The sequence below is a fragment of the Lepidochelys kempii genome, chromosome 5 (genome assembly GCF_965140265.1).
Source record: "Lepidochelys kempii isolate rLepKem1 chromosome 5, rLepKem1.hap2, whole genome shotgun sequence".
Taxonomy (NCBI): domain Eukaryota; kingdom Metazoa; phylum Chordata; order Testudines; family Cheloniidae; genus Lepidochelys; species Lepidochelys kempii.
The window spans coordinates 90,417,284-90,442,380 of record NC_133260.1 but is presented as its reverse complement, the minus strand read 5'-3'; the positions used below and the strand labels follow the sequence as shown (position 1 = coordinate 90,442,380).

The window sequence follows — 25,097 nt, the reverse complement described above, 5'->3', positions numbered from 1 at the left end:
GTGCTTTGTTGGCCTCTCTTGTTGTAATAGAGCTGAATAGGGTGTATGAAAACCAAATATAATACTTAACGGGTTTAACATTTTAGCTTTCTGCCTAGGATTGTTAAATAACAGTAAACCGCTTCAGGAATGTTTCCTGTAGCTAGTTTGTATAGCTTTAATGTCAGCCATTAGACTTTACTGACATATTGTGTGGATATTTGATATTTTGCTTGATATTTTGCTTTGAATGTCTAATTATGCAAAAGTGGGAGAATACTGCAATATCATGCAATTTTTATATCCCACTACATTTAAAACAATTAATTGTAGTGGTCTTTGTGCTGTTCTTTGGGATTCATTTATTTTAAAATGTTACAGTTCTTAGAAAAACATAAAAGTATTCTTGTAATACAATATTACTAATTGTTTCCATTCATTACAAAAGCCCTGTGATCTTCTGTGCTACAGAAAGCTATGGAAGATTGTGGATTTTTGGCTTAAAAGTCTGGCCCAGTACAATCAATATTTTTTTTTAAATCTAAAGGTCAGCAGCTGCCAAGTGGAAAGCTTATTATAATGAGCTCTCCACCCCCTGTTGTTAGCTTAATTGTGACTGATCAGGCAATTAAATGCAGATCCATGGTTGAGAACGCATTTTTGGAAAGGTGGGTTAATGCAGCCAAGGGCTGGATTAGCACCTCTTTTCATGACTGAGAATCTTTGGCTGGCCTCAGTGGCCTGGGCTCAAAGAAGTAGGGTAGAAAAAAATAAACACCTAAAACTAAATGGACCAGCAAGCCTTCCACATATGGTTAAGGATTTTTGTCTTGTTACTCTTTAAGGCTGTAGTAGACTGTGCAAATGGAATGGACTTTGAATTCCAGGTCTCTGGAAGAGAAGAGCTCTCTTCACATAGCATATGGAGATAGTGCCATTATCTTGAAAGCAAGCCCTGCCATGTGAACCAGTTAACTTAATGAAGCATTTATCTTGTGTCCACAAGTGATATCTACCAGTATAAATGCAAGATGCTGGCTTGCTGACATGTGCCCTATAGCTTTCATGTCCATATATTTGGGGGGGAGAGGGGATCTTTCCAGTTAATATTTTTTACAATGTTAGAGACTTTAAAAGTCATAATCCTAGAATCCTATTACTACACTAAAAGAGAATCTGAAAATGTTTACTTCTGAGAAGGAAGCATTTAGGGTTACAGCAGAGAAATTATAGGAGAAAGCAGATGACACGCAAGTAGATGTAGAGAGGAGTTACAAACAGAAAATGTTGCGAAGACAGGTCTATTGATATGAACAGAAAAGAGGTAGGAAGTGGACGTTACGAGGACCATTGGATTAGTGGGAGAGAATCAGGAACAACTAAGACATGGGAGTGTGAGAATCTTACAAAATAATAATTTAATACCGTAGAAGGTAAAGATGAGAGAGGACAAGCTAGCAGACTGTTGTGGTCAGGATGACAATGATTTCATTCAGCAGTCATTGCCCTCCTGACAACAGACAAAATGGTACAACTCTTATTAGTAAATCCCATATTTCATATTTTCCATATTCTTAAACATCGTCCCTGTATATTCTGGATCCTGATTTACTATCTAGACTCTTTTGCTTCCATTCATTTACCTCGTCCATTCATTTTCTAATTTTCAAACTCTCTACTGTCTTCCACTTCCACAACCCATCTGCCCTAGTCTTTTTAGTGTTTTCAGAAAAGTTTTGGTTCACAGTGCTCCTCAGCATACTCTGCTCTCTTGCGGGTTTACAAGTATTGTGTTACCCTATTCCTTGATATTCTTGCCTGTAAACATTTTCTGTCACTGGCATTCTCAGGGAGCAGTGACCTTTTGGGCTTGCAGAGCCCTTCCTTTTCTGTTTACTTCCATCAATACGTGACTGGGGAGGAGAAGCCACAGCTGCCAAGCTTATGGAGCCAGTGTTGCGGGCACAAGCGATATTTATTTTCAAACTCCCATTTAATGTTTCTGGGAGTCAGAGAAATTCTCTCTCACCAGTGGAAATTTTTAGGGCATTTCACATAAATTTGTAGATCTGACTTATTTAATTAAGTGTCCCATATTCAAATCTTCTTTTTGATTAAATCAGACTTTAAATTAGTTGTGTTCAATTTTGAAACTTAGAGTGTAAAATTAATCAAATTATCCTAATTTTTTTCCAGTCCTTAATTGTGTAGCTACATGTATATAGTAGCCAGGTGGTGTCTCTTGAGCATAGAATAAACATGTACCTGAAAGTCAGACTCTCTGCGCATCATCCACAGAAAGTTAACCTATTTTTTATCCCCCTCTTAGTATGGACGAACACCTTTACATCTGGCAGCAAATAATGGAATCCTTGATGTTGTCAGGTACCTCTGTCTCACTGGTGCCAACGTAGAAGCTTTAACCTCTGTAAGTATAACAAATGTTATATTGCTTACTTGGTTTTCTACATAAAAGGAAACAATTTAAAACAAAAGTGATGGTCTATTACAATTGTATTTTGGAACAGTAAAAATTTTGTTACACTACAGTATATAACTCTGGCTTGATAAATATTCTCAGTTGCCCATGCACAGATGCAGCCTACCCCGATAAATAATAAATTTAAAACAAATTAAGGTACAGAATCCTATACGCTTATCCACAGGACCTTAACTGAGAGTTATTTGTGCTGCTCTGTTTTCATTGAAGCACAATTTAGCCATTTTCCCTGCAAGTCATATACCTGTATAAACGCATTTTAAAATCTTTTTAGGAGATTTTTTTCAAAAGGTTTTCGTCTTATTGCAGTGAAAAGAATATTTCATGGCATACATGCATGGGTGAGTGAATGGGTGAGCTAGCATTAGGATATACTTGTAAAGCAATTACTATCTGTCATGTTGATCTGCACCACTGCTTCCATCACACCACCTAAGGTATTTTTCATTATCAGAAGAGTTGACACGTGTTCCCTTGATTAGCATATCCAGGTTGATTAAGAACAACAAGCTATCACACACAACATTGCCCATATATTTAACAAACAAATACTATTTGTTTGCAAAAGAAATACAGCTGGATCATCCTAAAATAAAAAAACAAAAAATTCAGCACATCTTATTCAGGCTAAACTGCTGAAGTCCATATTGGTGAAAGTCAAATCATAATTTATGTGTAGCCAGGAGCCCAAAAATTTTCAAAGCTCCCCTCTACAGAAATTACACCTGAGATTGTGATAAATGAAATTAAAGAAAAAAATGTATCTACTTGTTTGTTTTGTGAATTTGACAGCACTTGGTGTAGTAGTCCAGTTTCACTGTTTCCCTCTATATTCAGCTAGCTTGTTGGTATCACCAGGTTGTGTGGGTCTTTCACAAAGTGACATAGGAGAGAGAGAGTGAATGCAGTTGTGCCAATTTTTATGGTTTTGCAGGGCCTCAAACATACTTAGTACCTGAAGATACATTTTTTTTATATTGACTATATTTTAAGTTTCCAGTTTCCTTTGTTTTTTCCTGGTTTCATCATTTCTAATTACCAAAATAAATGCATAAACTGAAGCTGTTTCAGCTTATCCTCATTCTCCTATTTTATGGAGTACTTGATTCAGTATTTATAACATCAGCATTAAACACTGTGGCAGTGATTGTGATTTAACAAAGTTTATCTACATATAGAAAATTACCAGTGGAACTATACCATTATAGTTATATTGGTTTAACTATCTGTGTGGACGGGACTGTGCTCCTTCCAGAAGCGGGGTTCCTTTTACCAGTGAGCTTAGATCTCTTTGAAAGTGATGACAAAGTGAATTGTGATGACACTAAGGTATGTCTATGCTTAAAACACTATAGCAGTGCTGTTGTCACACTTCCGCGTACACACTATCTACTCTGATTGTAGGTAGTGCACCTCCCAAAGAGGTAGTAGCGAGGTCAACAGAAGAATTCTTCCATCGACCTTGTGCCATGTACTCTAGGGGTTAGGTCGGTCTAGCTACATCTCTCAGGGGCGTAGATGTAAAAACCTAATGTAGACCAGGCCGAAGTCTGGCAGGAGAAGCCGGCTGATTAAACAGGAGAAACTCCTGTTTATGCACAAATATCAGGGCAATGAGCATGTTGGTGGAAAGAGGAAATTGGAGAAAGTGAGTATGTGGTGATTTACTGAGGTTTCCCTTTTTTTTTTTTTTAAAGTTTACTGGAGTCTGATGTTAAACTTATGTGGAAGGTCCAAATGGTGGTTCTCGGTGAACCTTTTTGTTAAATTATTTTCCGAGCACCATTTTTCACAGTTCAGTAATGCCTAAAACATTAAGTTTGGGCTGGAGCTTGGTAATTTTTGGAGACTTTTATTTAATTTTGAGTGTATAAATGTTTTTAGTGGTTTGAGAAAATCACTCAAACATTTAACAATGTTCATGCTCCTGGAACATGCAAGCTGTTCAAATGTTTAAAAACAATAATAATAAAAAAAAGTGTGCTGTATGCACACATGCAGTTTGGCATCTCATTGTTCCATCACATTATCCAGTATCTTCTGGAATTTTAAATGCCCAAACTGTTTAATTTGAATAACGGTATGTGCAAACATGTAACTAGCTGTTTTCACGTACAGCTACCGAGTTTGCATCAAAGTTTCCAGTAATTGTGCCGAAGGGTATGTCTAAGCTGGCAAGTTTCTGTGCCACAAATTATACCACTTTTAATAAAATGCTGGAATTAAACCCCTATTGCATGTCCACACTGTGCTCCTTGCATCCACATGAGCAGCTCTTGCAATGGCAAAGACAGTAGTGCATTGTGGTAGCTGTCCCACTGTGCAACTGGCCACAACGTGCTTTGGGAAGGGTCTGCAATGCCTCATGGGGCAGGCACCGTCTCAGATGATGCAGGTTTCCCAATCCCATTGTTCAGTGGGTATCCTACTACATTGCCAGCTGTTTTTCAACTGAAGTTGCGGAGGGGGAGGTGAGTGATGGGGAGTATGTGTGTCTGAAGTGGGGGAGAGTGTGTCAGCATGCTGTCTTGTAAATTCAGAGAGCGACAGGAAGAAACCAGTCCTGAGACAGGGGAGGGGGAAACACGAACATCAGCCCCTGCTTCCCTTCCTGGACTTTCTGCGCACACCTTCCTCTGTGATCAACATCGGGACATTCCACATTAATAGTTTGCTTTGTGTCCCGGAGCAGATCAGCACAACAGCTGTCAGAAATGGTGCTTTGAAAGGGGAGGGACGCCTGTCTCCAGGGCAGCTGAGTTCAAAACAATGAGCAGAGGCATTATGGGACAGCTCCGGAAGCCAGTTACAGCGCAGAAAGCAATCAAGTGTTTTCACTGACAATAGAGCACTGGAGCCTCTGCACAAATAGCCTTGCGACTCTCACTGAGAGAGGTTTTTTGCAGCGCTGCAGTGGAGGAGTTTCTGCGCACAAAGTGGCTTGGCAGCGTGTACATATCTGCAGTTTGAGTGCAAAAAGCTGCTTTACTGCGCAGAAACTTGCCAGTGTAGACAAGCCCTAATCTGCATGCACATATTAAATACTTGTTCACGCTTGGGAAAATTAGGCCCTTTTTGGATGCCAAGTTTGCTTAGCCACTGCTCTTCCAGTAACTAGCTCCCTACTTTGTAAAGCATTTGTAAAGTTAGCTTGAGTAGGAAAGCCATTTATCAAAAAACATTCTATTTCGGCTGCATGTGTATATTTTCAAATACATGTTGTAATATACAAATACATGCTGTACTTTGCAGCCAGAAAATTTTGCAGCCTCTTTGTATTCGTAATGATTGACATAAGAGAAGGGTAATATTGTTCCTTATATTTTTCCCTCCATGGGATAAGATGCCTCCTTCAGGCAGTAATACCTAACCCACTAATGCCATGTTCTCTGCTAATTAAACCTCAATTGCTCATAATAATCCTTCCTGCTGACGTGACCCTCTTCACAGTTCACAGTGGTTTAAGCTGTAGTTTTGAAGTGAGGTGACCAGAATTTAAGACCATTTATCATCATCACTGGGTTAAAAGTCACAAATCCCCCCACTCCCCTCTCCAAAGGCTCTCGAGGATTCTTTACACAAGGTTTCATTTCTGCTTTTCCTTTTTTATGGTTACTGTATTATTTTCTATGGGTTTTAATAAATTACAATACAGCTTTATATTTTACATAGCATTCCGGGACAGTTTGTTTAGAGATTCTGTATAGGACTAAATTGTGAGTGTCCAACTCCAGTTATTAGGGCTGGGTGTGGTTTTGTCACCCTGATAATGTGGCTTAGAGAAGCCACCTCTCCACTGTCAGAGATGTGACTAATGTGGGCTTCACAGATTCAGCCCCATGACCACTCACACCTAGGTTGTGAATGCTGATTCACAGCTTGGCTCTGTGGAGCAAAAATCTTGTTGGGGCCCTGTGCAGGCTCCCTGAGTCCCAATCACACTGATTTCACAGCATTATGGGCCTTCCATGACTCCTAGGTTTTCAGTCCACATTCATAAGTCTTTTCCAGAGCAAAGGGGAAGCTGGATCGGATGCTGGTTTGCTTCTGCATCCCTTCCATACATACATCACTTGTGCAAATCACTTGACCTTCCTCCCTCAGTTTGCCCATGTGTAAAAGCAGGATAATTACTCACAGAGGTGGTGTGAGGATTGGCTAATGGATTAATTATCTATCTAAGCTACTTATATGGCCCCCATTACCACAGTATCAGAGCACCTCTCAATCCTTAATGCTGTTATCCTCACAGCATCCATGTGAAGTTGGGCAGTGCTATTTTCCCCATTATATAGATGGGGAGCAGAGACACAGAAAAAGTGACTTGCCCAAGGTCAAGAAATCTGTGGTAGAGCCAGAAGTTGAACTCAGGTCTCCTGAATCCGGGAGCCCCCTAACCACTAGACCTGCTTTTTTCCCCTCATACAACAAGAACAGAAGACCAAAACAGCAGATGGTGTAGGATGGTCGGAGAGAAAGTAGGTTTCCCTAGAGGAAAAAAGCTGACAGTGAGAGGAAAAGGAAAGTATTAGACATTCAAATATTTGTTTGGGTAAAGCAGCAGCTAACTATGCAACTGAGGAAGAGATTTACAGAGAAAATGGTAATTTTAAATTTACCCACTTGTTGTCAATTTCAATTCCTGCTTTTTCCTGATAGTGATACATTGCTGTTCCTGAATCTCTAACAACCTTGTCTGAAGTTATTAAAGTTGTGGTATTCAAATTGAATGTTATGGGGGCCTGAAAATGTCTCCTGTAAGTAGACCTTGACTTTTCATAGACAAGGACATTTTATTTCAACAAAGAAAATGCACATATACAATGAAGTTTATTTTATTTTAGATTTAAGGATGTGAAAGCCATAATTTGTCAATCATCTTATGTGCTACTTATGACAATGCAGATTTGTCATGAAGGACTGGATGTGATGGGAATAAAGAGTGAAACCCCAAAAGACTTAATTTACCAACAATTTTTTGTAAACACAGCAAAGTAGAAAAAGGACAAGTTTAAATCGAATCATAAATAAAGTTGTTTTGCCATCAAACACAGCACAAAAGCAGTACCATTAATATAGTCTTAAGAGAGTAAAGGAAGTAAGCAATTTTTCTTACAACTCATTTCATATTAAACTGCTGACCTATGAAACACAGGTAATTAAATGTCAAGAGCAGAATGCTGAAGACAGCTTTGCTTCTCCTTTAAAACTTGCTGAAGCTATTTAAATCACAAGCCATAAACTGGTTTCAGAGTAGCAGCCATGTTAGTCTGTATTCGCAAAAAGAAAAGGAGTACTTGTGGCACCTTAGAGACTAACAAATTTATTTGAGCATACGCTTTTGTGAGCTACAGCTCACTTCATCGGATGCATCCGATGAAGTAAGCCATACACTGTTTGTTTTTTTGAAAACCTAGATCCAGTAGCTAATTCACCACTGTCAATGCTTACATGTTAATAAACATAATTTACCTGCTTTACGTAGTAATAAATATTCTGATGCATGTCCTTCTGGTGGCCTTTTAAAACTGTATGTGGTATGTAATATGTATATAGATATTTCTACCATCCACTAACATACTGTATATTTAAACGGGAGAGTGAAGAATGATCATTCAAGAGGGGAGTACTGGCATTGCTCTAAGCCTCTGAATCCAAAGCATCCTGTTACTGTTATGTCATGATACCGCTTTGCAAAAGAGTGGCTGTTTTTCTGAATTTTCTTATCTTTTTTTGGATGATTAAACAAACTAGAGGGACTACAGTTTAGGGGGTAATTCTGGCTGTTTTTTCTAATCCATTTGCTTCTGACAGCAATTTTATTCCATTACTGCCATTAGCAGAACTGAGCTACACTGCACGTGTTTTTCTGTTGCAGACAAAAGGAAGCGATTACACTTAATAACTTGTCTTTAACAGGATGGGAAAACAGCAGAAGACCTCGCTAGAACAGAGCAGCATGAACATGTAGCCAGTCTTCTTTCAAGGCTCAAAAAGGTGGGAATGCCTGGCTATCTATTTGGATGTATGAGGGTGGGGGTTTTTTGTAGGTGAGGGGAGCGTTGGGTGATGTTGTTGGTATTTTAAAGTTTGGGGTAGCATTTTGAACACAAATGATGAGAAAATAAAACCTGCATCAAAAGCATTAGTCAAAAAGCATTACAAAACCACTCAGTGACATAATTAGGTAAAAAAAATCTTATTAATTTGGCTGATGTGTGACATAGCTATGATGTAATAGAGTGAGTGTGTAAGTTTTTATTTTTTGTTTTTCTCATAGATTCCACACAAAAATAAAGGGATCATATCTCATGATTGTCCAAGGGCCCTATCTGCCAGAGATTTCCCATGGGAAAATGTGGGTGCTCAGAATCTCATGACATAGGACCCTAAATCTGCAGTCTAGCAATACTATTTAATGAATAGTTGCCAGACTGAGAGGAGCAAAATTAGATGTAATACTTCTGTTGAGGTTGTCAGCTGAGACGCTGCTTCTAGTATTAATTTATTTTTTTCTTAAAGATATAGACATCTCTTTTTAATTGCTGAGCCTACATATTCACTGAAGCATGGGTGTCACTGTGAGGATGTGTCCCCCTCACTTCCAGTGGGGGTAGGAGAGGGAGGAAAACAGTTCCTTTCTCACTCCACCTTTCTGCATTTCTCTTTCCACTCCCCTAAATGGCCTTTTTTGGATGGGGAAGGCTCAGCTGCTCCCTGTTCACTCCCCTGTGCTCAGCTGTTAAGTGGGAGCAATGCAAGGGCAAGAGCTGCACTCAGACTGTTGGAAAAGCTGCCCAGCAGCTTTATCTGAGTTGCTCCTTGCTGCCAGCTGGGAAGAAGAGAACAGATTAGTTGGCCCCAGCTCCTGTAGCTAGCCAGAGGGAGAAGGAAAAAGGTTATGGTGGTTCTCTCTCCTCCCCCACCAGCATGGATCTTTAACAGCCTAGGAATGGAGATACATCAGGCAATGGGTGAGTTAGGCCATGTCTGCGTTACAGGGACTATTGCGGCAGAGCTCCATAGTATAGATGAAGCGTACAGTGATGGAAGGGGTTTTTTCTATCACTGTAGCAACACCGCCTCCCCGAGTGATGGTAGCTAGGTCTCTGGAAGCTGTTGGGTGTATGAGTGGGAGGAGGCAGCGAGCACTGTAGGTGATTGCTGAGAGTGAGCTCCCAGTTGGGGAGGAGGAACTGGATGCACTGGTCAGAGCTTGCACAGGGAGGAAGACCCCATGTCTTCCAGGGAGGAGAAGCAGATACTGGAATGTGTGCAGGGGTGAGAGGAGAGAGGGAGGCAAGAATGAAGGCTTTCTAGGGAGGAAGGGGAAGAAAAGAATCAGCATAAGTGGGATTCGAGACGTTTTGAATGTGGGGGAGGAAGGAAAACCAGAAGAAATGAGGGTACTGAAAGAAAAAAGAAGAATGCAAAATGAGAGAGAAAAGAACAGTCTTGGGGAAATACTCCTAAATTAATAGCAAAGGTTTTGGGAGGCAACAAACAGAGCATTATATAAGAAAGGGTTCTCCAAGGCACACAATAGAATCACAGGAAAAGTTGATTGAAGATGAGAAAAGGGAAACAAAAAACAAGCTTAGAATTACGATGGAGAAATATTGTACTAAAATAACTACGATGGCTGTAACCACAAAATGTTTCAATATTGTGTGTGTGTCTGTTTCATCTATAACTTATACCCACTATTGTATTGCAAATATATATATATACACACACATACATACACTTAAAGGGTCTATGCAAGTCACAGTACTATTACCAAGCCTTGTGGGTGAAGGATCCAGGACGCTGGCTCTACACTGCAAAAAAGAAAAATAGTAATAATAAAAGACCTGTGGCACCAAGTCTGAACCCTGTTCTGCAGACTCAGGCTTGTGCTACAGCACTAAAAATAGCAGTGTAGATGTTCCCTCTCAGGCTGGAGTTCAGGCTCTGAGACCCATTCCCCTCTCCAGGTTTCAGAGTGTGAGCTCCAGCCCAACTGGGAACGTCTACACTACTAGTTTTAGTGCCCTAGTGTGAGCCCAGATCTGTAGATCCAGGCTCTGAATCTCACTGTTGTGGGAGATTTTTTTTGCTGTGTCGATGTACCCACTGAGGCCTGACCTACATGTAAAATGTAGGTGAACGTAACTCTGGCACTCACGGATGTGAAAAATCCACACTCTTGAGTGCCACAGCTCTGCCAGCCTAAACCCTAGTGTAGAGGGGGCTAGATCACTGGAAGAATGCTCCATCGCTTGGGGAGGCGGTGTTCTTACAGCGATGGCTATAGGCTGTCTGCACCATGGGATTATGCCAGCATAGCTGCAGCGCTGTAGCTGTGCCGCTATAGTCCCCGCAGTGTAGATGTGGCCTGTGGTTCTTGGTTCCCCCTCCACCCTTCCTCTCAATCTTTGGGGCAAAATGTTTCCACTGCAGTGATGGTGCATCAAAAACTGTAGATATAATCAGGGCTTATTGGAATCTGTTCTCTTCTGAACAGTTCTAGGGCTATTAATTGGAAAAATTCCCATATTTTCTGTATTTCAACCTTGACTTCTAAATTCTGGTTGATGGACTCATTTTTTTTAGTTTCCTCTCTTCATGTTAGAGCTAAGCCACATTTTACTGCCGGTTCCTGGGATTTATTTTGATACAATAGGAACAAAGTGCAGTGTTTCACCTACCTGCCTTTCTTTGCCTCCTACTGCCCCCAACTTTATAACAAAATAACAGAGTGAATATCTGTTTTATACCTCCCTTTGCAGAAAAAGAAAGAATGGGGGTATTGAAATTTCAAGAGAATGAGGTACTTTAAAACTTGCTTCTGTCCCCAGAAAGTAGCACAGTACTTTACACTGCTGTTCCATAGTAACAATGCTATCTGAATTATGTGACTTAAATAAAAACTTACAAGTGCCTTTCACCTAGTTTTATTTGAATTAAATTGTTGCAAGTTTATATTTTTCAGTAATGCTCAAAAATAATTCTGCTTGTTCTGGAACAGCTGAAGTTAGTGCTGATCAAGCATTCTGGGTCTCTTCTATTCATGTCCGTTTTAAAGATACCAAATAAATTGATCCAGAACGTAAGGAGGCACATTGCTAAATCCCTCCAATACACTTTATTCAGGACAGTGTATCCCAGAGTATTTTCAAACTGTGCTTAAGCTGAAAACGCAGCTTTTAGGCTTCTTATTGAGATTTTTTTTGCATGGTAATTAATGGATCTAATTTCTGCATTTTGTTTGATTTAGGATACACATAGAGGACTTTTTATCCAACAGCTTAGACCTACTCAAAACCCACAGCCAAGAATAAAACTTAAGCTGTTTGGACACTCAGGATCTGGGAAAACTACTCTTGTGGAATCTCTCAAGTGTGGTCTAATAAGGAGCTTTTTTAGAAGACGAAGACCAAGGCTTTCCTCCACAAATTCAACCAGATTTCCACCTTCACCCTTGTCTACCAAACCATCAGGTATCACTTTAAGGCTTCTGGTTTTATAGCATTTAAAGTAAGAGAATAATTATTTCTATCTTAGTGCTTATAACTATATGTTTCAGAGTCGCAGCCATGTTAGTCTGTATTCACAGAAAGAAAAGGAGTACTTATGGCACTTTAGAGACTAACAAATTTATTTGAGCGTAAGCTTTCATGAGCTACAGCTCACTCCATCGGATGCATCCGATGAAGTGAGCTGTAGCTCACGAAAGCTTATGCTCAAATAAATTTGTTAATAACTATATGTGAAGCACTGTTGGCTTGATCTCTAAAAGTAAAGATTAGGAGAATGGATTTTAGGAAACCAATGCAGAGAAATGGCTTTTATTGTTGGTTCCTGGCCAGCAGGATGAAACAGTCAGTGTGAAAGATACAAGATTAGCCAGAGAAACTTTTATTGCATCAGATGAGATGGAAAGTAGAGGACCTGACCACTTGTCGCAAGTATTCTGGAACTTTTTTGCAAATGTAAAGGTGTTAAATCTGTGTCCTGACCAAATTCTAATTTTTGGCAAAATGTAATTGGTCGTCTCTGGCCAACGAACATTTTCAGTAGACTATGATATTATCTACTTCCAGTCCTAAACTGTTTGTGTGATATTCAACAACTACTGCATTCTACCCTAGAAGTGGTTGTACTAAAGTAATAAGTGAATTCATCCCTGTTAATACCTCTTTGTTAGATAGGAGATAGTGTGTGGGAGGTTGTTGGGGGTTAAAAGCTTTTTGAGGTCCTTGGATGAAAGGATGCTGTAGAAGTGTTGTTTTATCTATTAGATAAGCTTTGTTTTTAAGTTGGTTCATAATTAATGAAGTAATCATAAATAATTACGTGTTTATCACTTACCATAATTTTTAGGTAATACCTGACCATGTTAGGAAAAAGTATATAGTAACAGCTTTCATCTTTGCTCAACCTTCAGTCAGTTTATTCCAAGGATAGGAACTCTGGTGAAAGAACAGGCCCAAAAGGTTTCTGGCACAAAGATATAATATATGAATGATCAATGAATCACTGAAAGAGGCTTTCACATATTACACAGGAATTACTTAATGAGAGTAGAGCGGAAATAGATAAGAAATGCTCTGTTCCATTAATCTCAATTTATAGGTCTTTGCACAAGGAGATTAAACTATCTATCAAGAAATGCAGGCATATTATCTACTGGAGTTAGCACAGGAAGGAGGGGGGTGGGGTTTTTTCTCTTTTTTTTTAAAATGTTAGAAACCAGTGGGAATAGGTTTTCAAAATCAAACACAGCCATATGAACAAGAGAGATACGGGCCTGGGATTTTTTGCACATATCACCACAGGCTACTGCATACAAAAACTCAGTCCCATGTAACCATATGAAGCAACGAAAAATCGTTTTACTTTATTTATTTAATTACCCCTGTTCTGGAAGAAATTGCTTCGTTATATATATGGTATTATGTACACAGTATTGCTTTAGGTAAAAAACTAAGAATGACCTTACTTAATATATACACACGCACATGCTGTATGAGGCATCAGATGAGCACAACTTAAAGCAATACATAATACTGTATGCAAAAAGAAGTAAGCATATAATTACTGTAAAACCCACAAATACGAATTTCCTAACATTATACACACAAAATATAAAACCATAATGTTGTGCTAACATTGTTTCATTTTAATCTATGTTCAGTCTTTTAAGCACTTTTAGAGTCCTGGGCTTTTTTTGGTTTCGTTTGGTTTTTTTGGTTGAAAAGTATTAAATAAATGTACATTGTTGTTACTGCTAATATTTGAGATAAGAAAAAAGCCTCCTGAGCTGATGGACGCTTACAGTAGTTACACTATAATGTGCATCTGATTATGTGTTTGTTATATAGCTCATTAAAAGTTTGTGTTTATCAAGTATTTACATGAATACTCTGAAAATCATATATATAAGTGGCAAATGTATAGTGATACTGTACTTATACTGCTGAGTTATCTCACGCACAACTTGTTTCCATATTAAAATCTGTATATCATAATGGTAACTTCAATATCTGGTGAAGGGTGAAGAATTCTTTGATTTGTCTAATAGAGGGGGCTGACTGATAATAAAGACTACTCTGTGGTTGTCTTTCTCTTTTTGGGCTGATCTTTCAGAATCTAACTTGATTTACACAGAGATTTTGTACCCCTGTAACTAGGGGAGGGGGTTGATTTTTTTTTTAAATCAAAATAGTTATGCCACACAATCCCTACTGTAGATGCAGTTATATCAGTATAAAGTTATACGGGTATACCTTATAGCTGCACAGGAATAGCTATACCAATATAAAGCACCTTTATACAGCTATAAATATGTCCACACGAGGGAGTTGTAGTGCTTTAATAATGGCAAATTAAAGCAATACAACTTCTGTGTATAGAAAAGCTCTAACGGATGAACCCTCATTTTCACAAACTGTGTTCTGTCACTTCCATTATTTTGACCCCACCTGTGTGTGTTTTACAGGCTAACAGTGCTATAAGGGGAACCTAGAATTTGCCCTTTCACACCACTAAAACTTACTTCTAGTACATCATTACTTTATCATTGGATAATATAGAAACTAAAGTACCTGCCCAACCTGTGGGTGTTCTTGAGTTACACATTAGAAATTGGAAATTGTCTAACAGTTATTGAAAACCTGAACATGTCTCTAACTTGGGGGAAATCTCAGCACAGAGAGAAACTGGAGAAGGTCTGTTGAACGATGTTAATCAAACACATTGTACTTCACCTCTATTCTTCTTTCTGTTTTCCTTATTCCCACCTCCTTGTGTGCTTTCTTTCTTACACTTCCATGGTTCTCAGTATCTTCCGCTTCCTTTTCTCTCCTCTCTCTGCCTCTTTCATCCCCTTCTTTCAAAGCCTATTATGTATAATTCGATCTCTCAGAACCATTTTGCCAAGACAGGGTATTCTAAGGTACCGAATCAGCCCTAGTGAGAGGTATTTTCTGGTTCTGAATCTTGAGCACAAACATTGTTCACAGCTACTGATGCTCCAGCTACTGATACTGGGTGTCTGTTTGAAGAACAGATCTTTTTAAATCAAATTTTATGCCCAGCACATGATTTTGAAATGATCTTTTTCTAAACTCTTCATGGTTTGTAATCTTCTTTTTCATGACTCAGTTTCAGTGAGCATTACAAATCTTTACCCCGGCTGTGAAAATGTTAGCGTGAGAAGTCGAAGCATGATGTTTGAGCCAGGCCTTACCAAAGGGATGCTAGAAGCATTCGTTTCACCATCTCACCATTCTCACTGCTCTGCAGATGACCAGTCTACAAAGGCCATCGACATTCAAAATGCCTACTTGAATGGTAATGAATTAATTGAATTTATGTGTGTTAATTCTATATGACTGACAGTGGCTTTACTTGTTTTAAATATTTGAATTTGAAATCTACTTTAAGCATTACCCTGAACACATCCACTAGTGCGTATCTTTTTAAAGCAGAGATTAAACCAGAGGTGGGCGAACTACAGCCCACGGGCCACATCTGGCCCACAGGACCGTCCTGCCCGGCCGCTGAGCTCCCGGCTGGGGAGGCTAGCCCCCGGCCCATCCCCCACTGTCCGTCCTTCCCCACAGCCTCAACTCGCCACGCTGCCAGTGCTCTGGCCCGCCACTCCTGCCAGGCAGTGTGGCAGCATGGCTGGCTCCAGCCAGGCGGTGGGGCTGCAAGCTCCTGGTGCTCTGAGCAGCATGGTAAGGGGGCGAGGGGTGGGGGTTGGATAAGGGGCAGGAGGTCCCGGGGGGCAGTCAGGGGACAGGGAGCAGGGGGCAGTTGGATGGGGTGGAGGTTCTGGGGTGGGGGGGAGTGGTCAGGGGACGGGGAACATGGGGGGTTGGATAGGCATGGGAGTCCTGGGGGGCCTGTCAGGGGGAGGGGGTGTGGATAGGAGTCGGGACAGTCAGGGGATAGGGAGTGGGGTGGGGGGTTGGATAGGGGGTGGGTTCCTGGGGGTGTGGTTAGGGACAGGGGTGTCCCGGAAGGGGGTGGTCAGGGGACAAGGAGCAGGGGGGGTTAGATGGGTTGAGGGTTCTGAGGGGGGCAGTCGGGGGCGGGATGTGGGAGGCGGTGGATAGGGTGCGAGGGCCAGGCTGTTTGGGGAGGCACAGCCTTCCCTACCCGGCCTGCCATACAGTTTTGCAACCCCGATGTGGCCCTCAGGCCAAAAAGTTTGCCCACCTCTGGATTAAACCTACATAAAGCCTTGTGAAGTTAAGCACATTATAAAGGCACCACATACATTGACGGGTTTATGTATCAATTATAGGTACTTTTTTTTTTTTAAACCACTCAGCACAAAAGGTCTTGGACCAGAAGTGAATCTTCATTACTTGTATGTCATCGCAGGTGTGCATAATTCTTTGTGGGTGCATAGTCATTAGACTTTGTCCTTGCCACGAAGACCTTACACGTGAAACTCTTTTTGTTCATCATCTTGTCCTATTGTAGATGACCTGATCTTCCCTCAAGTGAAACTCAAAACAGGGCTAATGTTTTACCTACCATATCAATTGTTCCAGGGTCAAATGGGACTTAAGCTTTTAATCTTGGTTCAGGGAATATATTTGTAAATGCAACATACTGTAAAACATTTCCCATGTGTGATGAGCAACTTGACACGTAGTCAACACTTGTTATTAGTCCAGTTATTCTCTTTCAGCACAATCATGTAATAGATTTAGTTTCTAAAATGTATTAAAGCTGTACTGCAGACTGTCAGTAGAAACTATTCAATTGTAAAGAATCATAGCATAGATGATTATTCCAATTTTTTATTTTTTCTATAATATTTATAAAATTATCTTATTACTCTATAAAATCATTACTAAGTGAAGACGGTACAAGTGCATATGCTTTCAGCCAGATTAAGAGAGAGACTGTGAGAAGCTAACACATCTTTCATCTACAGCAAAAATAGATGCCAGAAAACAGCACACCAGGGCTAGTGTTTTTAAGTGGTAATTAGCAGTAAGAGGTGATTCTTAAAGCCCACTCTGATTTGGCAGTAGTTTCAATTTTATAAACCAAAATGGGCTGTCTTCTGAATAACCCTTTTATCTTCTCTTTTTGACACCAGATATCGTACATCACAAAGAAGTAATTGGAGAAATGTTTAGTTGCATTTTCAGGGGCAAGAGAAGGAATGGCAGCTGTTGTTTCTCTAATGTCTAGTGCTCTGTTTTGTTTTCTGAAGGATTTAATATCCATAATTTCTGTACAAAGCCGGGGCTCATTTAATCTATAATGCACAGTGTCTGTGACTCCTGGAACTTATATTTGGCTTCCAGATGTCAGCCCTGGAAAAACTTTGCCTCCAATATTAAAAGAACAGAGCTCCTTAAAGAAGTTTGACCTGTTTATCAATCTGTCCCCTTTTACAGGAATTGGTGATTTCAGCGTGTGGGAATTCTCTGGGAACCCTGTATATTTCTGCTGTTACGATTATTTTGCTGCAAATGATCCCACTGCAATTCACATCGTGCTTTTCAGTCTTGAAGAACCTTATGAAATCCAGTTAAACCAAGTGACCTTTTGGCTTAATTTCCTGAAATCACTCGTCCCAGTTGAGGAACCCATAGGTATGACATGCTGTGTGTCTATATGGCTTCTATGGAGGAAAGAAAAAAGTTTGTGTTTCCCTGTAACTTTGTTGAGTCCTGTCGTATGTTCATCTTCCTGCATCCTACTGAAATCAACTTTAAACAAAGTTCAGTATAGAGGTGAACTTCTCCCTCACACCAGAGCGTCTAAACAGGGCCATAGGCACGTAACCCTACTAAAATTGTTTAGGTTGCGCTTAAATATTGTGGAGAGCCTTGCATGGCTCCTGAATTTCTCCCTAACCCCTTAAACTGAAGTTCTTGTATCAAAGAACTACTTTGACATTCTTGTGTACTGTCTATCTACATACAGGCTCCAAGTGCACTGGGTCTTTAAACCAAGTTTGGAAACATTGTTTAAATTCTGTTTAAACCCAACCTCAGTTAAATTGCTTTCCAGCACTAGCTGGGTTGGCCAATGTGGATGGGTCTAAATCATGTTAGAATTGTGTTTTAAAACTCTGCTGACTTTCTGCGTGTGCTGCTCAGACCTGTTTAGCTGGAACTATATTTAGACTTTAAATGAACTTAACTCCTTTTAAGTGTTGGTGTGGATGGAGCCCAATATTTGTAGTGAATTTTGCTTGACATCTGCTAAAGGTTTGTTCAGTTTTTAAATGAGATGTCTAGTTTAATACTCTAGCTGGTTGTGCTGTTTGGAATTGCTTGTATGTCAAACAAATTGACTTGATCACTATATCTTAAAGAAGATTAAGGTCACCTATTCTTGGTTTATACCAATTTATTTAGCTTTTATTGCAGTGGAGCATTCATCCACACACGCTGACAGTTTGATGGAAGAACCAAGCCCAGGGATCTGTCTTGGCTTCATCAACCAAAACTCTGTTCAGGCCAATGGATACGATTAGACATGTATGGAAAAAGAAAACCCATGAAGTGATAAAATCACTGTGTAATTGCCTGGCAGGCATATCAAAATATTTATCAAGAGCTGAATGTTCCCTATGTCCTATTGATATTTTGGTTAATATTAAATGCACTCTCTCAGAGCCCAGGCGATATTCTATATTCCTTATTTATTAACTTACTACAGGTCAATGTTAGTTTGCCTTCCTCCAGTTCAGACACACACATGCCTTTCAGTTTCATTTTGAGTTTTAAAAAAAAAGCTAGTATGCAAGTAGTTGTGTAACAGAGATAATAGACTCAGAAGTTTGCCAAAAATTAATATTGAAGCTTTTAAGTTATTGATTGAATATTCCTGCAGTTGCTAGAATCCAAATTTGATTCAGCCAAATATAGAACTAAACTTCGTCAGTTCTTCTTGCAAAATGATTAGCAATATTTAAATAGTTATGTCAGTTTAACTATAGTACAGTAATTAACAAAGTTGTTCAACTTGACCTTGCTGCTAATAGTTTATAAGAAATCCTTCAACTATCCTAACAAAGTGTAGTAGTAGCGTATATTAACAGAAATCTTAAAGCTTTGGAATACTTTCCTCGCCCATTCCACTAGGTCCGTCATAAAAAGCCAGAAAACAGGGTGCTGGCTGCAGTATAATATATTGCTTCACAGGCCACAGAACACTAATTTTGAATCACTAGACATATAAAAGGGTATTTTTGTGTGGCTTAAGCAAAATGGATCAAATTCTGCAGACTTTATTCAGTCTTCACTCAGGCAAAACTGTTGAAGTTAATTGAGGCTTTGCCAGGATGAGGATGAAGTAAAGACCACAGAATATGACCCATGTTTTGTAAAACTTGACCAACGGTCTATTCTTTTCTGGGTAGTATATTAGAGAACAGGCTGTATAAATGTGTGTTACGTACTATCACCTCATTCATATGCCATTTGTATCTTTCTCTTTTTTTCTCATTCTTTTCATGGTATCTCCCAGGCTTTCCTTCTTAACTCTCACCTAAGTGAGAGTTCATTGTTTGTGTAAGTACTGTACAGTTGCATTCATACCACAGTATGAATGTTGTAGATCATTTGTGTTCTGCTTATAATCCTCTCTAACTCACATCCTGTAGTACTAAAGAGCATCCAAAGAATTACCAAGAATCTTTGCAAGTAGTTGCTATTACTGACTTAAATGTCATTCCCAAAATGGTTTCATAGTTTATAGCTGATTTGTTAGTGTTGTTAGTGATATTTATCATGTTTTAAAAGAAGAAAGAAAGAGAGCCATATAGTATCAGTATTTCTAATATTATTTGAAAGGGCAAGCCATCCATATTTATGGGCTATAGACAAATCACATCAACCAAACAGTCTTTAAATTACACACACAAGTGTGTAGATTATGTTTTTAAGATGGCAAGTGTACTCTCAAAAATGACCAGTATGTCAGGAACATAAAATTCATCTCTGTCTTATGGTACAGTAAGAGCACTTTTCCTGAAATTATTGTACTCCGGGTGTGTATTTTTCTTTCTCATGAAGCATTTGGTGGAAGGCTGAAAAATCCATTGTATGTTGTGCTGGTGGCCACCCATGCTGACATTGTGAACCTTCCTCGCCCTGTTGGAGGAGAATTTGGATATGACAAAGACATGTCATTGCTGAAAGAAATCAGAAACAGGTGAGAAGAGGAGCAGTGCATTTTTTTTTTTAATTTAAATCCAGGATTAAAGCGTGGAAATGCCAAAGCTGGTTGTTGATTTGGGGTGTTACATATTATTTACAAAATAACATTCATTGATCTGTATGGGAGCAAAGAAAATGCAGTACTTTGTTTTAGTTGCTGCTTTATATTGAAAATGGTCTCGGAGTGTAATGTGCAAAAATGGAAAACACTTGATGGTTTTAAATGAAGTAGGTTGCTTCACACCTTTAAGTATTGTAGCAGTCTGAGAAAAATAGGTGACTTTATTTATCAATGCTCCAATACCCAGACACAATGGAGTTTCATCCTTTAAATTAAGATTAAGATATCTAGTATACAAAAATAAATCTCATAGATGTATTGTATATTACAACTTTCTAAAGAGCTGCATGGCAATATGGACGAAAAAGAAAACGAACCAAGATGTTGGAAAGTCCTAATGCCAACCACTATGAATTGCAGGGAGAATAGCGCTGGTTTTCAGAATTCGCTATTTTCACAGACTAGTCTTCCAACACAAACTATACACAATTCACAGCAATACCATAATATGAGGAACCCTGCAGGCCTTCTGAGTAGGGTCTGTTGTTAGGAAGAGGATGTAAAGAGAAAGTCTAGGGCTATATCCCCCAGATTTCTAGTATTACTGTGTTAGGGCAATTTCCTGGTCTACTGAAATTGAACAATAGATACCTGTGTATAATCCTTAGAGTTTCAGTCAATAAATATATCTCATTGCTATGCTTCTAAAAGCAAATATAAATGTGGAACTGTTTCAGATAAGAACCACCAAGTGAGCTGAACTCATTAAAAACAAATCATAGCTATAACTTTTATAGCAGTACATATAGCTAGTATGTCTACTTGCTATCCCTTGACTCTGCTGTAATTCTCTTTTTATAATATATGTGGAGACCTCTTTTCCAGTGCTTACATGAAAGAGTAACTTTTACTTTCAACAATTCTGTTATCTTGAATAAAATATTAGTTACTAATATACTATGTTTTGCTTTTAGTATTGTGCATCATATCCAGTATTTAACTTCTTACTATTCTTGTTCATTCCATTTTTCATGAGTCCCTTAAAGCTAAAGAAAGAGTTATTACACAATTTATAACAAATTTACAGTTGGGTAAATTAAAATAAAATTTGGTTTGGGACTAGAAATTAATAAATAAGTACTGTCTGTTTCTCTCTTAGGTTTGGAAATGATCTTCAAATTTTGGACAAGTTATTTGTTCTGGATGCTGGAGCATCTGGCTCTAAAGATATGAAGCTTCTTCGAAATCACCTACAAGAATTAAGAAGCCAGATAATTTCTGTGAGTAGTTAACTGAAGGCCTAGGCCTAGAACTCCATGTGAAATTCTGGTTTTGAAGGAAACTTGCATGGGGAAGTTATTACAGGCCTCTTGCTTCAGGGGCGTCAAAGGCTGGGCACATACACCATAGAGTTCAGGAAGAATAGATGCAGTTTCTTTATTTGAACGCTCTCTGGTGGTTAATTCAGAGACCCTTTCAGTTGATAATGAGCCTACAGACACTCGGGTTTGAAGGAAATAGGAAGAAAGCAGTTTTTCCTCTCTTCAAAGGGACACTGTTAGGTCAAACTCAGCTGAAAATTGAGTTTGTAAAAATCAGTTTTTATAAAAACTATCTCCATGATTTTTTTTAAATTCCAATGGAAAAGCTTTTTCTTTTTTTTTAAACATGCCCCTGTCGTGTAGCAACCCAAACATTGTAGTGTCATATCAGCCCATGTGAATCAGACAATCTAATTGGCTAGAAATTATTGATTCTATTCTTATTGTCCAGTGTGAGAGAAATGCAGAAAGTCACCAAGCAATATAAATAGCCAAGAGTAAATTACATCTCTTTTGTTTTTTATCATCAGAGGTGAGGTTTGTAAGTTCGAAGGATATTTTGTTTTTTAAATATTTTAATTTATGTGTGGCTTTAAAAGGTACTTTGGACTCAATCCTGCATTGAGTAGCACAAGGGCTTATTATAATCATTAAAGTTCTTTAACCCTCTGAGTTACTGGCTCTTTAATAAAAGAAAAGGAGGACTTGTGGCACCTTAGAGACCAACAAATTTATTTGAGCATAAGCTTTCATGAGCTACAACTCACTTTAACCACAGGTTTCTGATATGTTTCACAGTCTTTACATTACCTCAGTCCTAACAGCTCAGTCCCAGGTTTTCTTATTTGATAATTTCTTTAAAGCTTACAATTCAATTACAAAACAGTTTCACAGCCTCTTGTCCATGGAATAAGTCGGTCTTTGTCTACACAGAGGATTTTTCTAAAGAATTCCCGTTGTTGCTAACACCAGTTCAGTTGAATTAGTGTTCGCTTTAGTGGGAGCTAAAGAGTAGGCAAGTCTCTGAAGGCTGGAGCTATTTTACCAGTGTGTCAATTAGATTTGCGTCGTACAGCAGGTTTAACAGACGTGGTGATGAAAAAAGGTCCAGTTACCAGATTCCCAGTTGTGTTAGCACCAGTTCAGTTTAACCAAAGGGAAAATAATCCTACATATCCCCAGTATAGATATGGATTCTCAGCTCCTGCTGCTACTCATGTGTGTTCCATGGGAGCCAAGAGACCCTGACCCACCAATTCCCAGTAATGAACCATGGAGTAGTAAGCTGTACATTTCCTCAGATAATGATTGATGATTTGTAGTGACTTTAATACGTTATTTTATGTGAGATATCACAGCTGGGACAGCTGCACCAATTTTAATGATAATGGGCCAACAATTCCTTATGAAAAGCTTGTGTCTTGAATGAAGACCCTAGAGAGGTGTCATAGGAGTCAGAGGATGATCTACCATAAACCTTCTCCCACATTTAAAATGGTCAGTCAGTGAATCTGAGACTGTATTAGTGCTTTTTTGGTGGGGGAGTAAAATGGAAAAGTTGTGACTGTCAGTTTAAAGCTGTGATTTCAGTTCATAATTGACCCAGCTTTTACTTCAGTGACTCCATTTCTCTTAAAATAAATTACAGAGTAATGTTATGGACACTTCCAATATTTTGCTATTCAAGTAGATTGTCTTTTACTTAAAGAACACCACGGCAGAGCTAACTGTTATCTGAACCAATGGAAATGTAATTTCAGAAATATGCTAATCAGATATATATTGATAATTTTCCTAGAGTCATACTCTGAAAAATATATTTGCAGTTTCTAGCTAGGTAAAAGGGCAGTAGCCAAGGGATCACGTACCCAGTGGTAAACTGACCTAACTTCTGCAGCAGTGTTCCCTTAGGCCTGATCTGCACTTAAAATTTAGGTCAACATAACTACAGCACTCAGGGATATGAAAACCCCACAACCCTGAGCGCTAGAGCTATGCCGACCTAGCTCTTGGGGTAGACACAGCTGGGTTGACACAAGAATGCTGGAGGACGTGGTGTTGCTACAGCAATGGAAAACCCCTTCTGTTGGTGTGGGCTGCATCTACACTCCAGGGTTATGCTGGCATAGCTATGGCACCGTATCTGTGCTGTTTTTAATCTCTGTAGTGTAGACGTGGCCTTAGTTTCTGATGCAACAGGCTTTTAATTCTTCAACCACTTCATTTGCATTTAAAAAATGAGTTTTATTATTAATTAAATATGAACCTGTAAAATGCAGTCGGCATTGTAACACAGGTGTTATTTATTTTGATATTAAATTCATTCTATGTTATGCTTGCCCCAAAGTTTCTTATTTTTCAATTAACTACCGTTTTTTGTACTTGCAACACACAACTGCATTGTAGAAGTTGTGGGGATGAGGAGCTGTTGGTACTTCTAGCACATGGGAGGTGGTTTGGGATTTCATGATAAACTCCTTAGTGGTGTGTTCCTGCTAAAAAGATCAGCAGTGAAATAATTAACTGTTGATATTTCAAACTATTTTTTGGTTTCGCAGTTAATCCCCAGGTGAGTGGGGCAGTTAATACCACACAAAACCATTGTTTCAAATTGTGCGCAGATTAGGCGAGAAAGCACTTAATTGGTTCACTTTCAGATTGTCTTTGTAGTCATGAAAACAACAAGGAGTCCGGTGGCACCTTAAAGACTAACAGATTTATTTGGGTATAAGCTTTCGTGGGTAAAAAAACCACTTCTTCAGATGCAAGTGGTTTTTTACCCATGAAAGCTTATACCCAAATAAATCGGTTAGCCTTTAAGGTACCACCGGACTCGTCGTTGTTTTTGTGGATACAGACTAACATGGCTGCCCCCTTATACTTTTGTAGTCATGGTGGCTAGAAATTGGTGTTTAATGAAAATTTAGATTCTAGAGTACAATTTTTCATCCGGGTGGATTCTGTGGCAAATTCTGCAGCTGTGGAATACACAAGTCTTTGGCAGTAGCTCTTTTTCTAAACAATTTAATTCAGTTTTTGTCAGCATAGTAGAGGTAGAACTACAAATTGACATCCATTGTACTTTTGTTAGATTTGTCCACCTATGACTCACCTGTGTGAGAAAATGATTTCCACCCTCCCTTCTTGGAGAAAAATTAATGGACCCAACCAGCTGATGTCATTGCAGCAGTTTGTATATGATGTACAGGATCAGCTTAATCCATTATCAAGTGAAGATGATCTACGGCATATAGCCCAGCAGTTGCACAGCATAGGAGAAGTAAGTAATTTTTTTTCAAACTGCATAACTGTGTAGTGACTTTACTTGCATTCTGTCTTTGACATAAACAAATTCAGATTGTTGATTCTACACAGTATCCAATTGAGTTTCACCCATCTGGAGCAAAGTGTATTCTCTGCACCTTTTTCATTACTTTTTTCTTTAATTCAGTGGAAAAAAAGAAGAAAATCCTAACCAGTTAGTGTGTGTGAACTGTGAGTGGTTTCCAGTATAAGGATACTGAATTGAAAATGTATCAAGCTTCTTG

General features: G+C 39.0%; 1 protein-coding gene across 9 annotated transcripts in view; it reads left to right on the top strand.

The window, feature by feature from the left end:
- Window positions 1-25,097, top strand: part of DAPK1 (death associated protein kinase 1) — a 123,541-nt gene that overhangs the window by 93,947 nt on the left and 4,497 nt on the right. For 6 of the 9 annotated variants that reach the window (XM_073344991.1, XM_073344992.1, XM_073344993.1 and 3 more), the window contains 8 exons: window positions 2,309-2,407; window positions 8,399-8,476; window positions 11,739-11,961; window positions 15,128-15,316; window positions 17,392-17,589; window positions 20,023-20,161; window positions 21,387-21,507; window positions 24,641-24,829. In XM_073344991.1, the coding sequence (XP_073201092.1) occupies window positions 2,309-2,407; window positions 8,399-8,476; window positions 11,739-11,961; window positions 15,128-15,316; window positions 17,392-17,589; window positions 20,023-20,161; window positions 21,387-21,507; window positions 24,641-24,829 (1,236 nt within the window). Of the gene's footprint in view, window positions 1-2,308; window positions 2,408-8,398; window positions 8,477-8,759; window positions 9,454-11,250; window positions 11,680-11,738; window positions 11,962-15,127; window positions 15,317-17,391; window positions 17,590-20,022; window positions 20,162-21,386; window positions 21,508-24,640; window positions 24,830-25,097 lie in introns of those variants that run through there. The other 3 variants (XM_073344997.1, XR_012159054.1, XM_073344998.1) reach the window with 3 other exon arrangements.